Raw genomic sequence first — 17,398 nt, forward strand, 5'->3', positions numbered from 1 at the left:
TGACAAGCTTGTTTGAAAAGTGTGAAAGAGTCTTGGAAATGTCAAAGGATTTCAGCACCTTCTGGAGGCTGCTGGATATTTCATTCGGAAGATGCTAATTTCATTCTTCCTGGTACTACATGATAGTAAGTGGCTTGTAACTTGAGCGGGTTCTTAGTGTTTCTCTCTGTCACAGGACTAGTGACTAAATTGTGCCTTTCACAGCAACTGGGAAGTTTAAAATAAATACTTCTCAATGCTTCGAGACACACATGAGGAGGAAAAACATGACAATAAACTGTGTTTTTTCCACTTGCTGTGAGTGGAAAGGAGCACATCTGCCTCCCCTCATCCTATGACATTTGCTTGTTAGGATCACCTGGTAGCTCAGGTCTCTCCTGCCTGCTAAGGGCTAATCCAGCCTGCTGAGAGTGCAGGGTGGAAAGGACTAAAAGACATTTACAGCAGCTCTGCGCTGCTGTGCCACACCACAAGCAGCACCAGCAATGAGATTTTTACCTCGTTTCCCCAGGTTTCCTATTTAGAAACAAGTGACAGACACTCAACCCAGCTGATGTCCATCAGCTATTGCTGAAACGCCAAAAATTTCACCTCCCCTGGTGCTCAGATCCTCAGCCAGCTGATGGCCAGCAGGACCAGCTGCCAACATTACCCCTAAAACTGCCTGTAAATAGGAGTTTACAACTTTCCCGCAGGCCGCTGCTGCCTCAGACATTTCTCACTCCCTGTTCCAGCTGCTCCCGAGTGCCACTGCTGCTATGGAGAGCTTTACATTATTCGTTGCTGGAACCACAGCCCATCCAACCTAGGGTTACAGGTTCTGCAAACAGGGAGACCATCCCCTCTGCTGCCCTTTGGTTGGTACCAAATCGACCCAGCAGGCTCCAGACAGGAGAGAAAAATCTTAATCTGAGAACCCAAGAGAAAGCACATTGCAGTGAAATTAAAAGATAATAAAGGGGGGGGGGGGGGGGGGGGGAAGGCGTTTCTAAAATTAAAAAGAAACTACATTACCCACAATTCACGGACATGTGGGAGGAAATGCTGTTTTTTTGCAAAGGAGGTTTAGCTTCAACAGCTGCAGTTTAAAAGCGAAATACAGGGGGAGGGATGGGACTGGGCGAAGGAGGGAGGACAGGGCGGCGGGGGGGGCCCGGACCCGCAGCCGGTGCCGCTGGAGCCGCGGGCATGCGGCGCTCCCTGCCCGGGCAGCCGGCGGCAGCGGCCGGGCACGCCCGGGGGCAGCGAGGGGCTGCGAGCGAGTTTCTGCAAAGTTTGACCCCGATGCCTTTTTGATGCTGCGGCGGCGAGCGGAGCGGGAGCCCCCCCGCGCCCCCCCGCTCCCCCGGCGAGGCTGAGACCCGGGGCCGGCGCCGTCCCCGGGTGCATGAATGTATTGCGGGAGAGGAAGCCTGCGGCAGCCGGGAGGCGGAGGCACCGATCCTGCTCTGCTCACCTCCCCGGGCAGCCAGCAAAGAGGCGAAGGGAAAAAAAGCCCCAGCGAGAGAAGGAGCCTCCCCCCCGCCCCGCGCCGCTGCTCGCCCCCGCAGCGCAGGAGCCGGGGCTCGGCGGCGCGGCCGGGGCTCGCCGCGGCTCCCCGGGATGCTGTGACGCCCTGCGGGGCCCACGCGTGTGCGGGGCAGCCCCGCCGCCCGCCCATGAGCCCCGCCGGCTGAGCCACAGCCGGCTCGCCCGGGAGCGGCGGCAGCGGCGGCAGGAGGAGGAGGAGGAGGAGGAAGGTCGGACACCCCTGCGGAGAGCCGCTCGCCGAGGAGGAGAAGGAGGAGGAGGAGGAGGAGGAAGGGGAGCGGCGGGGCCGGCGCCCCCCGGGCCGGTGCGTGGCGGGGGATGTCACGGGCGGCGGTTCCGCGGCGCTGAGCGGGCGCGGAGCGGCGCGGCCCCGGCGGGCGCGGGGGAGGCTCCATCGCCGCCTGCCCCGCTGCGCTCCCGGAGCCGCCGGCCCCACCGGCACCGCGGTCGCTTCCCTCTGCGTCCGGCTATTTCTAAGGGGAAGAAAAAAAAAAAATTAATCCCCAAAGCCCAGACATCGCTGGCGGAGGAGCCTTCAGAATCGGAGATTTGGCGACTTTTTGCATTTTCCAGCCGTCGATTCTTTCTGTTATTATTGTAATTTTGTGCGAAAGGAAGTTATGAACAACTGCAAGTCAGGAAGTGGAAATCCACACCGGTTGTGACAAGCTGGGGCTAAAAACTATTTCATTATTTATATAGATGTGTCTATCAACATTCTGCTTTTCATCCAAAGAATAAAGGGAAATACCGGCTAGTCCTATGTTTGATGGTGAATGACAGACTGCATCTGAGCAAAGGAAGGACTAAATACATCAACTAAGAACACCACCTTTATTTATTGAACTCAAGAGACTTTTTTTTTAACCCAAAGACTGTTTGAGCAAGAGATTTAATGGGTCATTAAAAGGGGAAAAAATTTTAAAGGCCCTTTTGCTTCTGAAGCGCAGCTAACCTCAAAAATAGAAGCAGTTCTTGTAAGACAGATATTCGAATTAAGGCTTCACGTGATGAATTTTCTATCCTATGGATATCAGTTTTGAAATTACAAACCAAGAAGATCTGTAATTGATCTAGCACCAGATAATTTCAATGCCTAATATTCCCCAGGATTGCTGGAGTACCCTAGGAGCTGCGTCAGACTGTACTCGGGGTATGCCATGGGCTGTATTCAGAGTATTAGCTGCAAATCCAAAGTTTTCCGGGAAAGCATTTCAGTGATTGAAGTCAAAGCCTCCATTGATCCCATTCCCACCAGCATTGACGAGTCCTCCAGCGTGGTCCTGCGCTACCGGACCCCTCACTTCCGAGCCTCTGCACAAGTGTTGGTGCCCCCTCTTCCCAAGAAGGAGACCTGGATCGTGGGCTGGATCCAGGCTTGCAGCCACATGGAATTTTACAATCACTACGGGGACCAGGGAATGTAAGTATTTCCAAGAGCGCGTGCAGGTGCCTTTGCCTAGTGGAAAGAGGGAGCGGGAGGACTGTGGCCTGGTTGGGAAATAGCGGATTAAGCCAAAAATTATAATCCATGTTTAAAAACCCAGCCCCTCTGAAACTTAACAGGATTTTCCCATGTGTTTAAAATACAGGAGAGCTTGTCCCTGCCCTTTTAAAGCAGTGGGTGTTCTTCTCTTCAAGTGGGAATTTGCCCAAGCCCCAGCAAACCTCACTTGTTCTGGTAGGAACCCAAAAGCAACACTATTCCACAACAGCTTTTGGGCTGCACAGGAGATCCTGAAACCCCGGGAGCAGCCCTGCCACGACAAGAACCCTGCTTTGATACGTGTTTGACACAACTGCTTCTCCTGACCTCCAGCTCCTCTTGCCTGCATCCCTCCCATCCCAAAACTGCGCATTGAGGAGCCCCAGGGAGAGCCGAGGGCTGACACTTGTGGCACGGAGCCGTCCCTGGTGCGCTCTGCTGCTGCTGCTGCTGCAGTGAGCCGTGGCTGGCAGCTCGGTAGCCCACCAGCTTTGGGAGCACATTTAACGTCACAGGAGGAATCCTGCTTGCTTTGCCCACAGTAGCAGGCAGCCCACGGGAAAGCACAAGCTGGATTTAACCCGTTGGTAGTTAAACCATCTGCATCACCTTGGAGCAGGGTACAAATTTCACGTTACCCTCCTTTATGGGTAATGTGAAAGGGAATATATGGGTATATATGTGAGGTGGGAGGAATCCAGGGGCTGTTTGCCCACTCAAAATCCCCGTGTTACTGGTCAGACAGTCATAGTGAAACAGGAATGAGTCAAATCAGAATGTCACCTCCCTGCCAAGAAAAGTCATCTCTCCCCAGTCCCCCACCAGCTTGTTCTCCAAACGTTGCAGGCTTTGGCCCACAGCTAAATCAGCCCCAGCACCTGATCCCCAAATGCCTGCACAGAACAGCAATTCTGCAACTCACGGTGCTGGGCAGCACAGGTGCAGCCTCCTGGTGCAGCACAAATGTGTCTGTCCAGCCACGGGGACAGAACCTGACCGCAGAGCCAGTGCTGGCAGATGGGTCAGCGGCTGGAGCTGCTGATGCTGCCCGGTCTCTGGGGGTGAGGGGGGAAGGACAAGAAGGTCAGGTGTGAGAATCCTCTCCCTGCTCATCCCGAGTGCCCCGAGCCAGGGAGATGCTAGCTCAGCCCCTGAGGGTCAGTCTGGGCAGCTTAAAAAATCCCTGAATGAGGAGTGCTGAGGGAGGAGGGGGACAGGGCGGGCTGGAGAGCAGGACTGACTTCATGCAGCGCCCTCCTGACGGCCTGAACATCTGCACGCACAGCCCGGCCCTCCTTCCCTCCCCTCTGAGCCCCGCCGGGGACGCGGCTTCAGCATCTCGGCATCACACGGACAGGCTGCGAGATGCGGAGCGGAGGGAAGGCTCAGCGGCTGGAGCTGCTGATGCTGCCCGGTCTCTGGGGGTGAGGGAGGAAGGACGGGAAGGTCAGGTGTGAGAACCCTCTCCCTGCTCATCCCGAGTGCCCCGAGGCAGGAGCAGCCCGAGGCGACAGGCTGCCCCCCTCCTGTCCCCGTGTCCCCTCTCTGCTCAAGCAGAAAGTTTCCTGAGGGGCGAACTGGCACCTGGCAAACAGCAGCAGTGCAGACAGGCTGATCTCGATTTTAAAAGTATTTACAGCAGGCCTGAAATCTGTAGGCTTTCCTGGCTCCAACAGCATCTTTAGCAAGGACAATTTGTTGCTCAGATGTTCCCAATTGCAGGCCTTTGGGATTTGCATGTGTAATTCTCAGGCTCATTTAGGAATCCTGTCTTTAGCGACCAGCTGCAGAGGAAAATAGAAAAGTCCACTTTATATAAATACAGCTCAGATGCACTGAAATAGAGGGGACTGGGCACAGAGTGATGCTGCCAGTACTGCTCTGGGCTGCAAACCTCAGCGTGACCTTTTATTTCCCTGCACCTGAGTTGCCCTGTGTTTAAAACGAGGATTTGGTACAGCCTGCCCTTGCTGGAATGTTTTGGGACAAAAAAGCCAAAAAAAGGAGTAGTAGCTGCTGCTGTAAACTGGTAGAATTAAACACTGCAGCTATGTATGAGAGCTTTTAGCAGAAAATCATGGAAACAAAGATTTTTTTTTCCCTAGGAGGTTCATTGACATTTAACTGATTAAAAAAAAAAAAAAAAAAAAAAAGTTACCCGAACACAAGCAGGAATTGGTCTGTTCCTGCACTCTCTTTCTATAGACTCATTGCCATCTGAAGGCTATAAATAAAGGCATTTAGGAGGAAAGGCCTCTTCAATGCCATTGAAACACGGGCTTGGAAGACCATTACAGAGAGAGAGAGAGAGACAGGACACAAACCTAAGAGAAAGGATGGGCCAAGGCTTTAGCTGGTGTAACTCGATGTAATCCCACTGACCTCCACAGAGCTGCATCGACTGATGCCAACAGAGTCCCAACTTTCCATGGCAGGGAGAGGCTGCTGCCACATCCATGTTTTTAACCCCTGTGGTGACCGGCAAACAAAAAACCCCAAATAATCAAAAATCAGTCATCCAACTGAAGCACCAATACTTACAGCAGGCTTTGGATTAATTTTTCACTTCTCTGCTGGGAAGTTGTTAGCTGTGCATAAGCTGGCCATTACATTGAGGATGGAAACAGCTGAGAAATACTGGAGCAGATGGAGCTGTGCATAATGCTGCTATAGGGATGGGAGCTACAGAGGGGATAATTTAGACACGCACGTTTAAAGTGGCACTGACAATTTGGGGGCTAAATGCAGCATTTTTAAATTTAAAGGGAGAGAATTAGAGCTCAGCTAACACATAAGTGCTGGCATTACTTTACATGTGAGTCAGTAGATGCTGCAGGGAACATAAAAACCCCCAGCATGAGGATGTGGATTTGCTCTCTCACCCCTCTCTGTGCAGGGCTGGGGCAAACTCCTGTGCACCCCATGGCTGGTATTGCTGTTCCTCCCATGCAGGATTTTACCCTTGTCCTTAGGGAAGGATGCTGCTGTGCAGAGGGAAGCATCAGGATCAGGCCAAAGCTGTGCCCTGTGCAGGAGCAGCTGGACCAGGTTCCTGCTGGCATCTCCTGGGCTGGGTGCTGGTTTCTGCACCTGATGGAACCTGTGTCAGCGGCTGGGCCATGCTGGAATGGCATTATCCAGCCTCCTTCATCTCCATGGAGATGTGCAGGAAGCTGTGCAGATGGAGATATGCAAAAGAGAGAGAGAAATAAATTGGAGTTGTTATATGATCAGCCAAGAATCGGGAGAAGTTTTCCTGTGGATGTTTCTCCCCCTGGAAGACCCGATGGGGCACTTGCATCCTTACATCATCACTTCATCTTCCTAGGCATCTCTCCCTGCTGAGATTAAATCTTCCGTGCCCTGCAGCAGGGACATAATGAAATCAAATTGTCAAGAGAATAAACCCCAGTCCTCAGGAGGGAGGACACAATCAAAAAAACCACAAAGGTATCTTTTCCAAAGAAAGTGAAGGGAGGTCAGTTCACTGTGGGAATTTACCCCTCCAGGGACTTAGAGGAAAAGGCTTTGCTGTCCTGCAATGGCCCCTGGATCTCTCTTGTGCTGTGAGCACCCACCTTAGCCCAGTTACATGGGTTGTCCAGCTGGACTCGAGTCTGCTCCCCTAAACTAGCAGAAATTGTTCCCTTTTTCCTAATGCCAGTTTTGTGTTAGTTCTACTCCCTGACCCAGCCATCAAACACTGCTGCTGGTTCAAGAGATGAGGCAGGAACACACAGCTGGAGGGTGCGAGGAGGAGGGACCACAACAGCACAGCTCTGTCAGCTGGGGAACAGCATCTTAAATTTCCTTCCTGTTCTTCACTCTAACCCTGCCTTGACTTGCCTGACGTGCTGGAGTAGGTGAGAGAGGCACTGTAAAGGAGAATTTAAAATTAAGCAGCTCTGGCTATCAGGTTTTCTTTCTCTCAGTGAGTCCCCAGTGCAGGCCAGTGGTGGAAGGAGGCAGGAGCAGGGATGGAAGTGCCTGAGACAGAGTTTCACTACACCCACACATGGCTCTGGTCCATGCACCAGGCAGGGGCTGTGTCCCAGAGGGGCTGCTCTTATTTAGGGAGCTTGGAGAGGAAGGTGTTGGAAAGCAGAAGGTTGCGCAAGTCCATCTGGCCTGTGACTAATTAGGAGCTGGCTTTAAGCAATTAGAGCTGAGGATGCAATAGTGCCTGGTGCCTGTCTGGAAAGGTTACCTGGATGTTCCCACACTGCTGGCTGCCCAGGGCTGGAGGCTGCTGTGCTGGGTTTGCTGTCACTGCCCTGGTGGGTGCTGTGGGTCTGACATCTGGGAGCTCAGGATGAGCTGGGGGATTCATTCCGTGTGACAGAATAGGAAAAAAGTGTCTGAATGAGAACTGGGAAGCTAAAACCTACATAAAGCTGCTTGGCTGTCAGCAGCAGGGCTCGGCTTGTACCACAAGAAATAGCTCAAAGTTCCTTCTGGTAGCAAGAAGACATTTGTTAAGAGAGGTTTCTTGGCAGCTCCAGGCTCTGGCGATGCCCACATTGGCTCTGAAGGTTTCAGAAGAGGCAGAAACAGGCTTGTCAGTGTTATAAGGCAGAACCTACTGATCTTGGAGCTGATCAGTGAACCCACGAAACCAGATAGCTTGGTTTCTTTTCATGCCTCCTTCCTGCTATTGTCAGCAAAGTGTTTACTGGGCACTTTCTGGTCTCTCCTTGGCTCGACACTACCAGAGAAAGATGCTGATGCAGCCAAAGATCATTCCACAGTGTTCTTTCCAAAATCATCCAGTTGTTGGCATATTATTTAACATGGACACGCTCTGCAAGCAGAGGCTGCCAGCCTGGCTGGCACAGAGGCTTTGCTGTTAGCATCAGGCGAGGGGCAGCCACATGCAGCAGCCACCGTGCAGCCTCTGCTCTGCTCCAGTCATGGGATCATCATGAGGCCTCGTTTTTCTGCTCGTTCAAAGCTGTGCAGATGAAGCATGATGGTTTTGAAACCCTGGGGTTAACCACACTGGCTAGAATTAGGCACAGCATGCTCTGTGAAGAAACACAGGCCAGTTTCTCCGTTTCTCCTTCCCCATTCCTGCCCACGCCTTTCCTCAAGCTGGGTGCCCTCCTGGGCCACCCTGAGCCCAGCCACGCTCAGCTTTGTCCTGGGATGCTGCAGGCTCTGCAGGCACCATCCTGCTCAGGCCCTGACACAGCTCCACCTTTGTGCTCTTGTTTAAATCCTGGGCAAATCCCGAGAAGCTCCTGCGATTCCATCCTGACCTGGGGCATTGGGAATGAAGATGGGGACAAGCAGGTATTAGAGGACCTGCATTTTCTGAGCATACTCTGCCAGGTCCTCTTGCCATTCACCCACCAGCTCTGATCTGAGTAGGCTGGAGCAGCCCAGGAGGGTTATCACCCTCTGTGGCATCTCAGCTCCTGGTTTGGCACCTCGGTACCTGCGGAGATGCTATGGCTGCACCACGCCTGTCACCTCAGAGTCAACCTCTGTCACATCTCAGCCCTGGGTGATAGCCAAGCTGAGTACCAGCCACTGTCTGAATGGAAAGTAATCCTAAACCAGCAGCTGAAAGGGAGAGAAGAGCCCCCAGATGGGGTTTCGGAGCTGGGCTGTGCAGCAGGGAGGGGTGGGGGCTGCAGACCAGGACCTCCACTCATCCATCAGCGAGGGCTGGGTCACCCAGCATCCCCTGAGCCTTCCCAGAGCCTTCCCCTTCCCCTGCTCAGCTCTGCCTGAAGGGCACGAGAGGTGGTGAGCCAGGATGACTCCAGTTTGCAGAGCAGAGCATATCAACGTCTCTGCAGTGCACAAGGGTCCTGGCAGGACTGCTCAGGGATCTCCTTTTGGCTGCTTCACTAAAAATTTTCTTCCAGGGAAAGGACTCCCTCTGCCTGCTGGCGATGAGCTCGGGAGGAAGGGATTGCTGCAGCTGCGGTGCCGTAGCTGACAGCAGCCTGTAAATCTGTGCAGGGAGATGTTGTGCTTGCATAACCCCTGGTCCTGCGGCTCAGAGCATCCCTGCATCCCCCTGGTCCTGATGCTCAGAGCATTCCCTGGTCCTGCTGCTCCCGGCATCCCTGCACCCCCAGGGCACCCCACGTCCTGTCTCACACTTCATCTCCCGCTGGGGAGGTGTTTGCCAGGACCCCCTGCTCGCATGAAGAAAAGATAAATGAGAGCTTTAAATCCCCCGTGGTATCCTCTAGCCAGAGCCAGACACAGCTAAGTGCTGAACGATCCAGCGGGTACGAACATGGAGGCACTTCACGGTCATTAACTAATTAACAGTCAAAACAGCCTTATGAGACAGTCACATCAGCCCTGGCCAGAGCAGCTCATCCCAGAGCTGTGTAAGAGCCAGCCAGGCTGACCAGTACCCCCAGCCACAGCCTCCTCTGCAATCAAGGGGCTATTTTAAGCTGCAGCACCAGACTTATGAAAGGCTTGGACAGTCACCCTGACCCTGACGAGCCTCAGGGCGTCCCCTCTGTGTTTCTCCAAGATAAATCATTTCCCATGTCCCAGCCTGCAGCAGGGAGCCACAAGGCTCGGGGGACTGGAGCACAGCCAGTCCTGTGGTGGGGTCAGGTGCAAACGCCACTGCTGCTGCCACCCAGTCCCTTCTGCCACCTCCATGGCTGGGACATCATCCCTGGCTGGCGAGGAGTGCTGATTCATGACCAAGAGGGAGAAGGTACATGAGAGGCACCTCTGCCAGCCTGGTTTTTAAAAGACTGTCCTTAAAACAGCTACTGTGCACTGAGCAAGTGATCTGTGGTTGTGCCGTCCCAGAGCAAACATCCAACCCTTCTTCTGAGACATTTACAGCAGTTTGCTTCTATTGGCAAATCTAATCTTAAAAATTAAATTGGAAGTTAATGAAAAAACCCACTCCAAGTTGTGCATCAGCAGTACAAGGTGGCAGGGGACTGTTTTCACTTATATTCCTGCTAGGAACACTGACCTTTCTGTCCCTCTCGCAGGTGAGCGGCACGGGCAGTTGTACAAGCAGCTCGACCTCGGGCTCTCTGATTACTGTAACACCATCCCCAGCCCAGAGCCTGGAGTGCAGCCCTCGAGCTGGGTCCTTCCAAGGGCTGCAGGAGGATGGGTTACACTTCCAGCGCCAGGCAGACAGCGGGGAGGGACAGTGGCTCACCCAGAGAGAAATTTAGAGGATGAGCGGATTGAGAGCAGGCCTGACGAGAAGCATCCCTGCTTTTTAATGGCAGGGATGAGCTCTTTGAGAAGGATGGCACAAATTCCAGTAAAAGCTGGAGAGAGAATGCATCCACAGCTCTTCCCTCTCCTTTCTAAAGTCTGGCTTGTTTCTAAACTAATTAATTAATGCATTATCCATAATTTGCTATTGATTATGGCAGGTCAAGTTGGGAGCTTCCAGATCTACTGGACGGTAAAATCCAGGCCATCAGTGACTCAGATGGAGTGAACTATCCGTGGTATGGGAACACCACAGAAACCTGCACCATCGTGGGTCCCACCAAGAAGGAGTCCAAGTTCAACATCAGCATGAACGACAACTTCTACCCGAGTGTGACGTGGGCGGTGCCCGTCAGCGACAGCAACGTGGCCAAGCTCACGAGCATCCACCGGGATCAGAGCTTCACCACCTGGCTGGTGGCAACCAACACGGCCACCAACGAGATGGTGACCTTGCAGACTATCAAATGGCGCATGAGGCTGGGCATCGAGGTGAACCCCAGCAGGCCCCTGGGGCAGCGTGCCAAGCTGCAGGAGCCCTCTGCTCAAGAGCAGCCCCAGGTCCTCAGCAAGAATGAGCCAATACCACCCAGTGCCCTTGTCAAACCCAATGCCAATGATGCTCAGGTACTCATGTGGAGGCCAAAGGATGGACCACCACTCGTGGTGATACCCCCGAAACATCGATAATACACACCTGGCGTCCCGGCACCAAAAGGGAGAAAACGAAACCCGAAGCAGAACAATCACTTAGGTATTAGGATACACACGTATAATCTGAGCAAAATCAAAATGCACTTTTTATTCATTCAACAAATGCAACCATTCTACCTTCTCCCATTGGGACGGATTTCACTGTGCTAAAGCTAAAGAGGAGACCTTGGACTGGGTCTGTCTCATCACTGGATTCCTAAGGGAAGAAACTGACACTGATGTCTACCCTATAGCTTTTTTATTTCTTCCCTACTTGAGTTCCCGTTTGAACTTTAGTCTCATTAGCTTGTCCAGAACTGCCCAGAACAATAAGAACATTTTATTTGGGATTTTAAGAATTTTTTTTCTTTTTGGTTGAGAATGAAACAAGTTCCTGGAGCAAAAAGTTGACTATTTAAGATAAGGTATTTTTTTTTAAGCTGTAAGGTTCTGAGTTGCAAATCCAAGTCATGCGGCCTTATGTAGACTTTGCTTTGCATTGCCAAACTTTTGCCTTAAAGCTATGTTTGAAAAAAAAACAATAAAACCACCACCAGGCAGAATGTCCTTTCTACAGAATTCTGGAGAAAAAGTTTTGGGACAAGGAATAGATTCTCAGTGTGGCATGGGCTGATGGATGAAAAGGGCATGAAATTGGAAGAAGCAAATCTTGCTCTTTTAAAAACCTGGAACAAGGAAGCACGGAAACAATCTCAGTTTCACAAAGCAATGCAAATAACAACCCTGCTGTCAGATAGCTGTCGAGGGGGAGCTTCCAGGCCACCTCCCTGCTTTGCAGGAGGGGTTGGAAGCTCCTCGTGCTGCTCACCCGTGGTGATCTCAGCCTCCCGTTAGCAGTTTAATAGGGAATAACCTCACAGCTGGAATTGTGGCCCGGGGAGTCAACACCAGTCAAGGCGGGGATGTCCCAATGGGTTTGTCTTTAGGACACACAGATATTTTCCCAGCTAGCCCACAGCCTCACCTTCTCATGGGTAAGAGCCCAGGGCTCGTGCTCCTGCTGCTGTCAGCTGAAGCTCTGCGGCCCCGTTTGCTGTGAAGTCCCAGTGATGGTGCTGTACAAAGAGCAGGGTGTCAAAAGGATCCTTCTGAAGTCACTGGAGACACACAGGTGTCAGCGAGGGCAGATCTTACCCACCCAGTCTACCCAGCACGATCTGTAGTTCAGGAACAGCCACGTCTGAAAATAACAGGGACCCACTCCCGGCAAAAACAACAACAGCTGAGGAAAACTCTTCCTTCTGTGGTAAGGAATCACATTGGGATTCATAGATCATTTTCTTCCCAATGACTTCATGATGTACCTGACTGTCAGGAACGAGGTACAGGCAGGACATGACACTGTCCGTGTCTGTCATGGCACAAACATCCACTGTAGCAAAGGGTAACGCACGAGAAGGTGCAGGCAGGGCAACACCTGAGCCCTGGGTGTGGATCCTCAGTGAGGAAGGAGCATTTGGAGGAGGAGGAGGGGAAACCTGTAGGTTTTAATAAGGACCAGATGGCTGTTGAGATAACCAGATGCTCTTCTGCAGAGGAGGATGAAGCAGAAGAGCCTTTTGAATGGGAGGGACGGGTTTGAAGGCAGAGGAAATTCTGCGGTAGAGGTGGCATCTGGAGGCCAGGGCACAGGATGGGGAGTGGCGGATCTGCCCTGCTCCAGCACACGGACCGAGGCAGATCACTTCCCTCTGCAGCTCCTTCCCCCGGAAAATATTTCTTCCTCCTATTAACAACTTGCCTCAAGAGCTGGGACTAAGGAGAGTTCTGCATGCCAGGTACAAGCCTGGCCCTGCTGAGCTGGTCTGAACAGGTCTCACAACCCCACACACGCTGCTCAAAAGGCTCTCCCCTCGGAGAGGCACCAATTAGCTGCTATTCCTATCCCCATCTTCCACACAGGACATTACCAGCAAGAAATTCTCCTTCCTCACTTCTCCACAGCCACACCACCTCCTTTGGCAACAGGTTCAACACCAACCCCCGCCTGGGGAATGCACACCCAGAAGTTGCGTCCCCCACAGCCTCAAACCAGCAAACAAGGATCCTGGGGCTCTGCAGCCATTCCCCTGTCTCCAGGGGAGCCCACCTTCCTCCATCCACTGGCTTTCAGAGATGCTCAGCCACAGAGCTGCTCCTTTCCATGGGCAGAGAGCTCTGAGGTGGGAAGTCTGGCTTGCAAACGACTGGACTGGATCAAACCCAAATCCACAAGCCAAAGGGTGCCTAAATCTCGGCTTTGGGACTATAAAGGATGAAGCTAGGGAGACTTGGACTTGCACAGTCACTCTCTGTATTAAACTCCATTTTCTTACCTGGATTCAAATCCAACTATAGCTCCACTGGCACAGCCCTTTGGGACTTGTCTGTATTTTCTCCGAGGCAATACATGCAAAAGAGGACAAACTGTGAGCTGTGGGTGAATAGCTGATCATGCTCTCACACATCTTGGCTGCTGCTGAGTCCCATGGGTGGGAGCAGAAGGGGGATTTGTGTCTGGTATTCACTTTGTCTCCAGGTGCTGAGTACTTACAGTTCTCACTGATGTCAGCCTGGGTCGAAGGAATCGGACCCAGTTGTCTTAATTAGCTGCACAAAGAAATTCCAAGGAAAGATTTCTTCTCAGTCACCAAAAAACACATTCAGGGAACACCTATGTCCTTTTCCACTTAGCTTTGTGTTGGACTTAGTCTCCCAGTGCATTAAGTAAATCTGGTTCCTCCTATTCCCTCTACCTGGTGGACTGGATACATCCATGCAATTTGATAGTAACCTCCTGGCTAATTTGTCCTGTTGCACTGAACGGACCCAGCTAAGCAGTAAATACAAAATTCAAATTTCACGTTGGGGTCGGCTTTGCATGGACTTCTCCCTTCCCAAAGAATGCCTTTATCCCGTGCCTAGGTCGAAGCGTGCCCCTTCACCTCCATCTGCATCACCAGACACAGCAGAGAGAGTGATGCTGCCTCTTTGGAGATTTCATGTGTTGTGATTAAAAGTGATGTTTTTCCAATGCTGCTTCATTACAAAACTGATGGGGACAGATTGTCTATAACACGAAGGATGGCTGGAAGGAACAGAGGCTCTAAGACACCGCTGTTGCTAAGGCTGGTTAATGGCCATGTGGTTAGAACAGGGATTGATTGACAGGGTTCCAGTGGGGACTTAAATGTCTGGGGACCCTGGGCAGAGCGGCAAATGAGCAGAGATGAATCAAGCTCCTTCTCTGGCAGCTTTTTGCAGAACCAGGAATACACAAAGGATACACTGGGAAGGTGTTGGGGCACTGGCACGGGATACACGGATGAACGTGAGCGTGTCTGTGCCTCACCCTTCCCATCAGTGATGCTCTCGGCTCTTTATAGACCCAAATCCCCACAGGGGCTCAGAGTGCAGCCTGGCCATCCCTGGTGGTCCAGGGTGAGAAACAGCCCTGGCCCAGACCCTCCCCTGCACCCAGGGGCTGCTGAGCGCGGCCAAGGCGCCGAGTGGGTCGCGGACCTCGTGGTTCTCCTTCCCTACCCTTGACACCGAGATGAGCGTGGGAGGAGAGGGGCAGCCCCTCGGGGAGTCAGTACAGACCCTCAGCAGCCTTGGGGAGGGGTAGAGACCTGTCGAGCCGGCGCCAGGCTGGGTCCAGCCCGGGGGGAAGGCGAGCCACCGCCGTCCCTCCCGCCCTGGCTCCCGGCGCAGCAATAAGAATCGTCCTTGGTCTTGCAGAGATACTGTGAAAACAAAACCAAGATGTACCGAGTCTGGACACTTACAGAGATGTAAAATACAAAACCCTGCTTTTATAACAGACAGAGAAATAAAGTGAAATTTTCAAACGCGTCTGCCTGGAGTCGTTTGGGCGGTGGCTGTTTTTAAACGAGTAGCTCTGCGCTCACGTTTCGAGGCAGCGATAAGCACCCTATTTACCACCAGTCCTCTCTCCGTGTCAGCTCTTGGGCTGCAGCAGACAGAGCCAGGAGGTTTCTGGTGAAAAACACCAGCCAGCATCCTGCATTTTTCATCACCAGGCTGCTGCGCATCTCGGGGCGGCCGGAGCCGGGCCGGTCGGCGCGGGCAGCGGCTGAACTCCGCACGCTTTGGTTTCCTGACGCCGTTTGCTCATTTAGCAAAAGCCGGGTCAGATGTTCGCTGAAAATACCGCATCTGGAGAGAGGCAGCAGCGCAGAGCCCTGGGCAGAGGAGAGGGTGAAAGCTGCTGCATCCGTGACTGGCTTTCAAACACCACCTGTATTCATTCCACTGTTCCCTGCCCGCCCCCGAAAATTTTCACGTTCAGGGTTTGCTTTCCAGTAAAGTGCAGTGCTGGTATGAATTCTGGAGAGCAGGGGGTGCCTGGCCAAGCGGCCAGCACAGCCCCACTGCTGATCCCTTAAATCCACAGGGCGCTGCTGGCACCTTCCAGCTCCGTGCTCCAGCTCCTCCTGCCACCGCCCGACCCCACTGCAGGCTCCCATCCCACCGGCTCTGCCCAAGCAAGACACCGGTTTCTCCCTTTCACATCTTTTGGGTCTTTGAGAAGTTTTGCTGGTCTCTGAGCCAGCCAATAAAGCAGCATCCAAGCTTCTCCAAAAAGCAGCAGAGCAAAGACCTGCTGTGGTATCAGTGCTGTGGCAGTGACACAAACAAGTGCAGGTAGGGAGGAGGAGAAAGGAAACTCCACGCTCGAGAAAAGGAATGTGCAGGGATGGAGCTTGAGCAGGGGAGAGGACAGATTCTGAGTGGGATTCCTTGCCACAGTGGAAACACTCCAGCCTCATCTGTCGATAGCAGGTTAAATTTAGATGTCCCACTTTTGGAGGGAGGGAGGGGTGGGGAGGGGACACCAGCTAACTCACAGCTGCTTTGGGGAGATCCTGGAAAAGCCAAAAGCTCCTGGTCACTTCTCCCTGCACAGGGACACTGGAGAAGCCCCTGTGAGGGATGAGGAGGGCACAGGGAAGGTGATGAGCTGCTGAGCCCAGCATAGCCCAGGTGATGCTGGAGCTCCATTCTGGTGCTTCATCTAACACCAATCCTTGACTGCAGCACATCTCAAACTTTGCCTTTCTACAAGTTTTGTCCCTTGGTTTTGTGATTTTCTAACCTCGGTTTTAAGCAGACTGAGGCAACGGTTCCTTCATTTGAAGAAACCCTCTGTCCTCCACAGTTCCTTCTTGAAACTCTGCAGGGACTTTCCTCTGCTGATGCTAATCAGGTTTCGTTCCCTATTTCTTCTCTCTCACATCTCCTTAAACTGTTAATGTGCAGCAGCCGCAAATACTCCTTTCATTCGTTCATGTTTTCAAGTTTTAAAGCAAAACATTCTTAGCAATGCTCTGAAGAACCTTGAAGCATCTATTAAAAAATAAAAATACAGTGCCATGAATTTACATGTGATTGTAACAGCTCCTGAAACAACCTGCACTGAGATTCTCAGGGCTACCTTTAGTAACTTTTGTAAATTGGTCCCCACAAAGCTTTTGGTTGTAGAGTCCTGGAAAAAATTACTTCCCTGTGAGGGTGGTGAGGCCCTGGCACAATTTGCCCAGAGAAGCTGTGGCTGCCCTGTCCCTGAAACTGTCCAAGGCCAGGTTGGACAGGGCTTGGAGCAGTCTGGGAAAGTTGGAGGTGTGGAAGAGTGTGGAATAAGATGGGCTTTAAGGTCCCTTCCCCCGCAAACCATTTCATGATTCTGTGAAAAACCCAAACATGGGAGAGCAGCACTGGAGAGTCAGGTCTGACTCAACCACGATTCATAACTTTGGGGTTGTCCCACATTCCCCTTTCACCTCTCCACCTGCAGAGAGGTTCTGTGAGGAGCCCTGAGTGGCAGTGACTGCAGCACCCTGCTCTGAGAGATGGTGGTGTAGGGGGCTCACTGCTTCTGTCCACGCTGGGACGGGTCTGTGAGGAGGCAGAACGGCAGCCCAGGCCAGAGCAGCAGCAGTGGAGCCCCAGCACTTGAGCTTATCTCCTGTCAGGGAACACACGAGTCCCGACACAGGTCCTGGCAGCACAGAGCCTGCATGAGATAAGTCCTGGCTCTGCAGCAGGGGACAGACATACACAGGCAGAGGAGGAGCTCTGTGACCCACTGGGAGCTGCAGGAAGAGGAGGTGGGGATGGGGTGAGGGATATGCTGAGAGCGAGCACAGAGCCCCGGGGGAGCTGAGCCCATGGACACGTGTAGGTGTGCAGAGCTGGAAGATGTGTTGAGACATCCAAGCTCATCCCTGGGAGAGGAAGAGTCATGGAGTCACAAAGGTTGGAAAAGATGTCCAAGGTCATAGAGTCCAACCTTTGACCAAACACCCCCATGTCAGTTAAACCAGAGCACTGGGTGCCTGTTCTCCATGGCTGCAAGACCCCAGAGCCTCATGGCTGGGAGAGGGGGGACAGGGATGGACTCACTGCTGACCCATCCCTGCGAGCCACAGCTGCCTCTTCCCAGCC

The 17,398-nt window shown here is 52.7% G+C and overlaps 1 protein-coding gene across 1 annotated transcript; it reads left to right on the forward strand.

The window, feature by feature from the left end:
- The first annotated feature begins 1,216 nt into the window (after positions 1 to 1,216).
- FAM78A (family with sequence similarity 78 member A) lies at positions 1,217 to 11,481 on the forward strand. Its single transcript, XM_068211286.1, has 2 exons — positions 1,217 to 2,953; positions 10,399 to 11,481. The coding sequence occupies exons 1-2, from the start codon at positions 2,691 to 2,693 to the stop codon at positions 10,925 to 10,927; spliced, it is 792 nt and encodes a 263-aa protein (XP_068067387.1). The 5' UTR covers positions 1,217 to 2,690; the 3' UTR covers positions 10,928 to 11,481.
- Positions 11,482 to 17,398: the final 5,917 nt, after the last annotated feature.

Source organism: Anomalospiza imberbis, chromosome 21, assembly GCF_031753505.1.
Source record: "Anomalospiza imberbis isolate Cuckoo-Finch-1a 21T00152 chromosome 21, ASM3175350v1, whole genome shotgun sequence".
NCBI classification, from domain to species: domain Eukaryota; kingdom Metazoa; phylum Chordata; class Aves; order Passeriformes; family Viduidae; genus Anomalospiza; species Anomalospiza imberbis.

What these genes read in the sequence shown, in the direction of transcription:
- FAM78A (XM_068211286.1), top strand. Translation starts at nt 2,691, where the DNA reads ATGGGCTGTATTCAGAGTATTAGCTGCAAATCCAAAGTTTTCCGGGAA. An exon ending in CACTACGGGGACCAGGGAAT is followed by an intron (nt 2,954 to 10,398) that starts GTAAGTATTTCC and finishes TGATTATGGCAG; the next exon opens with GTCAAGTTGGGAGCTTCCAG.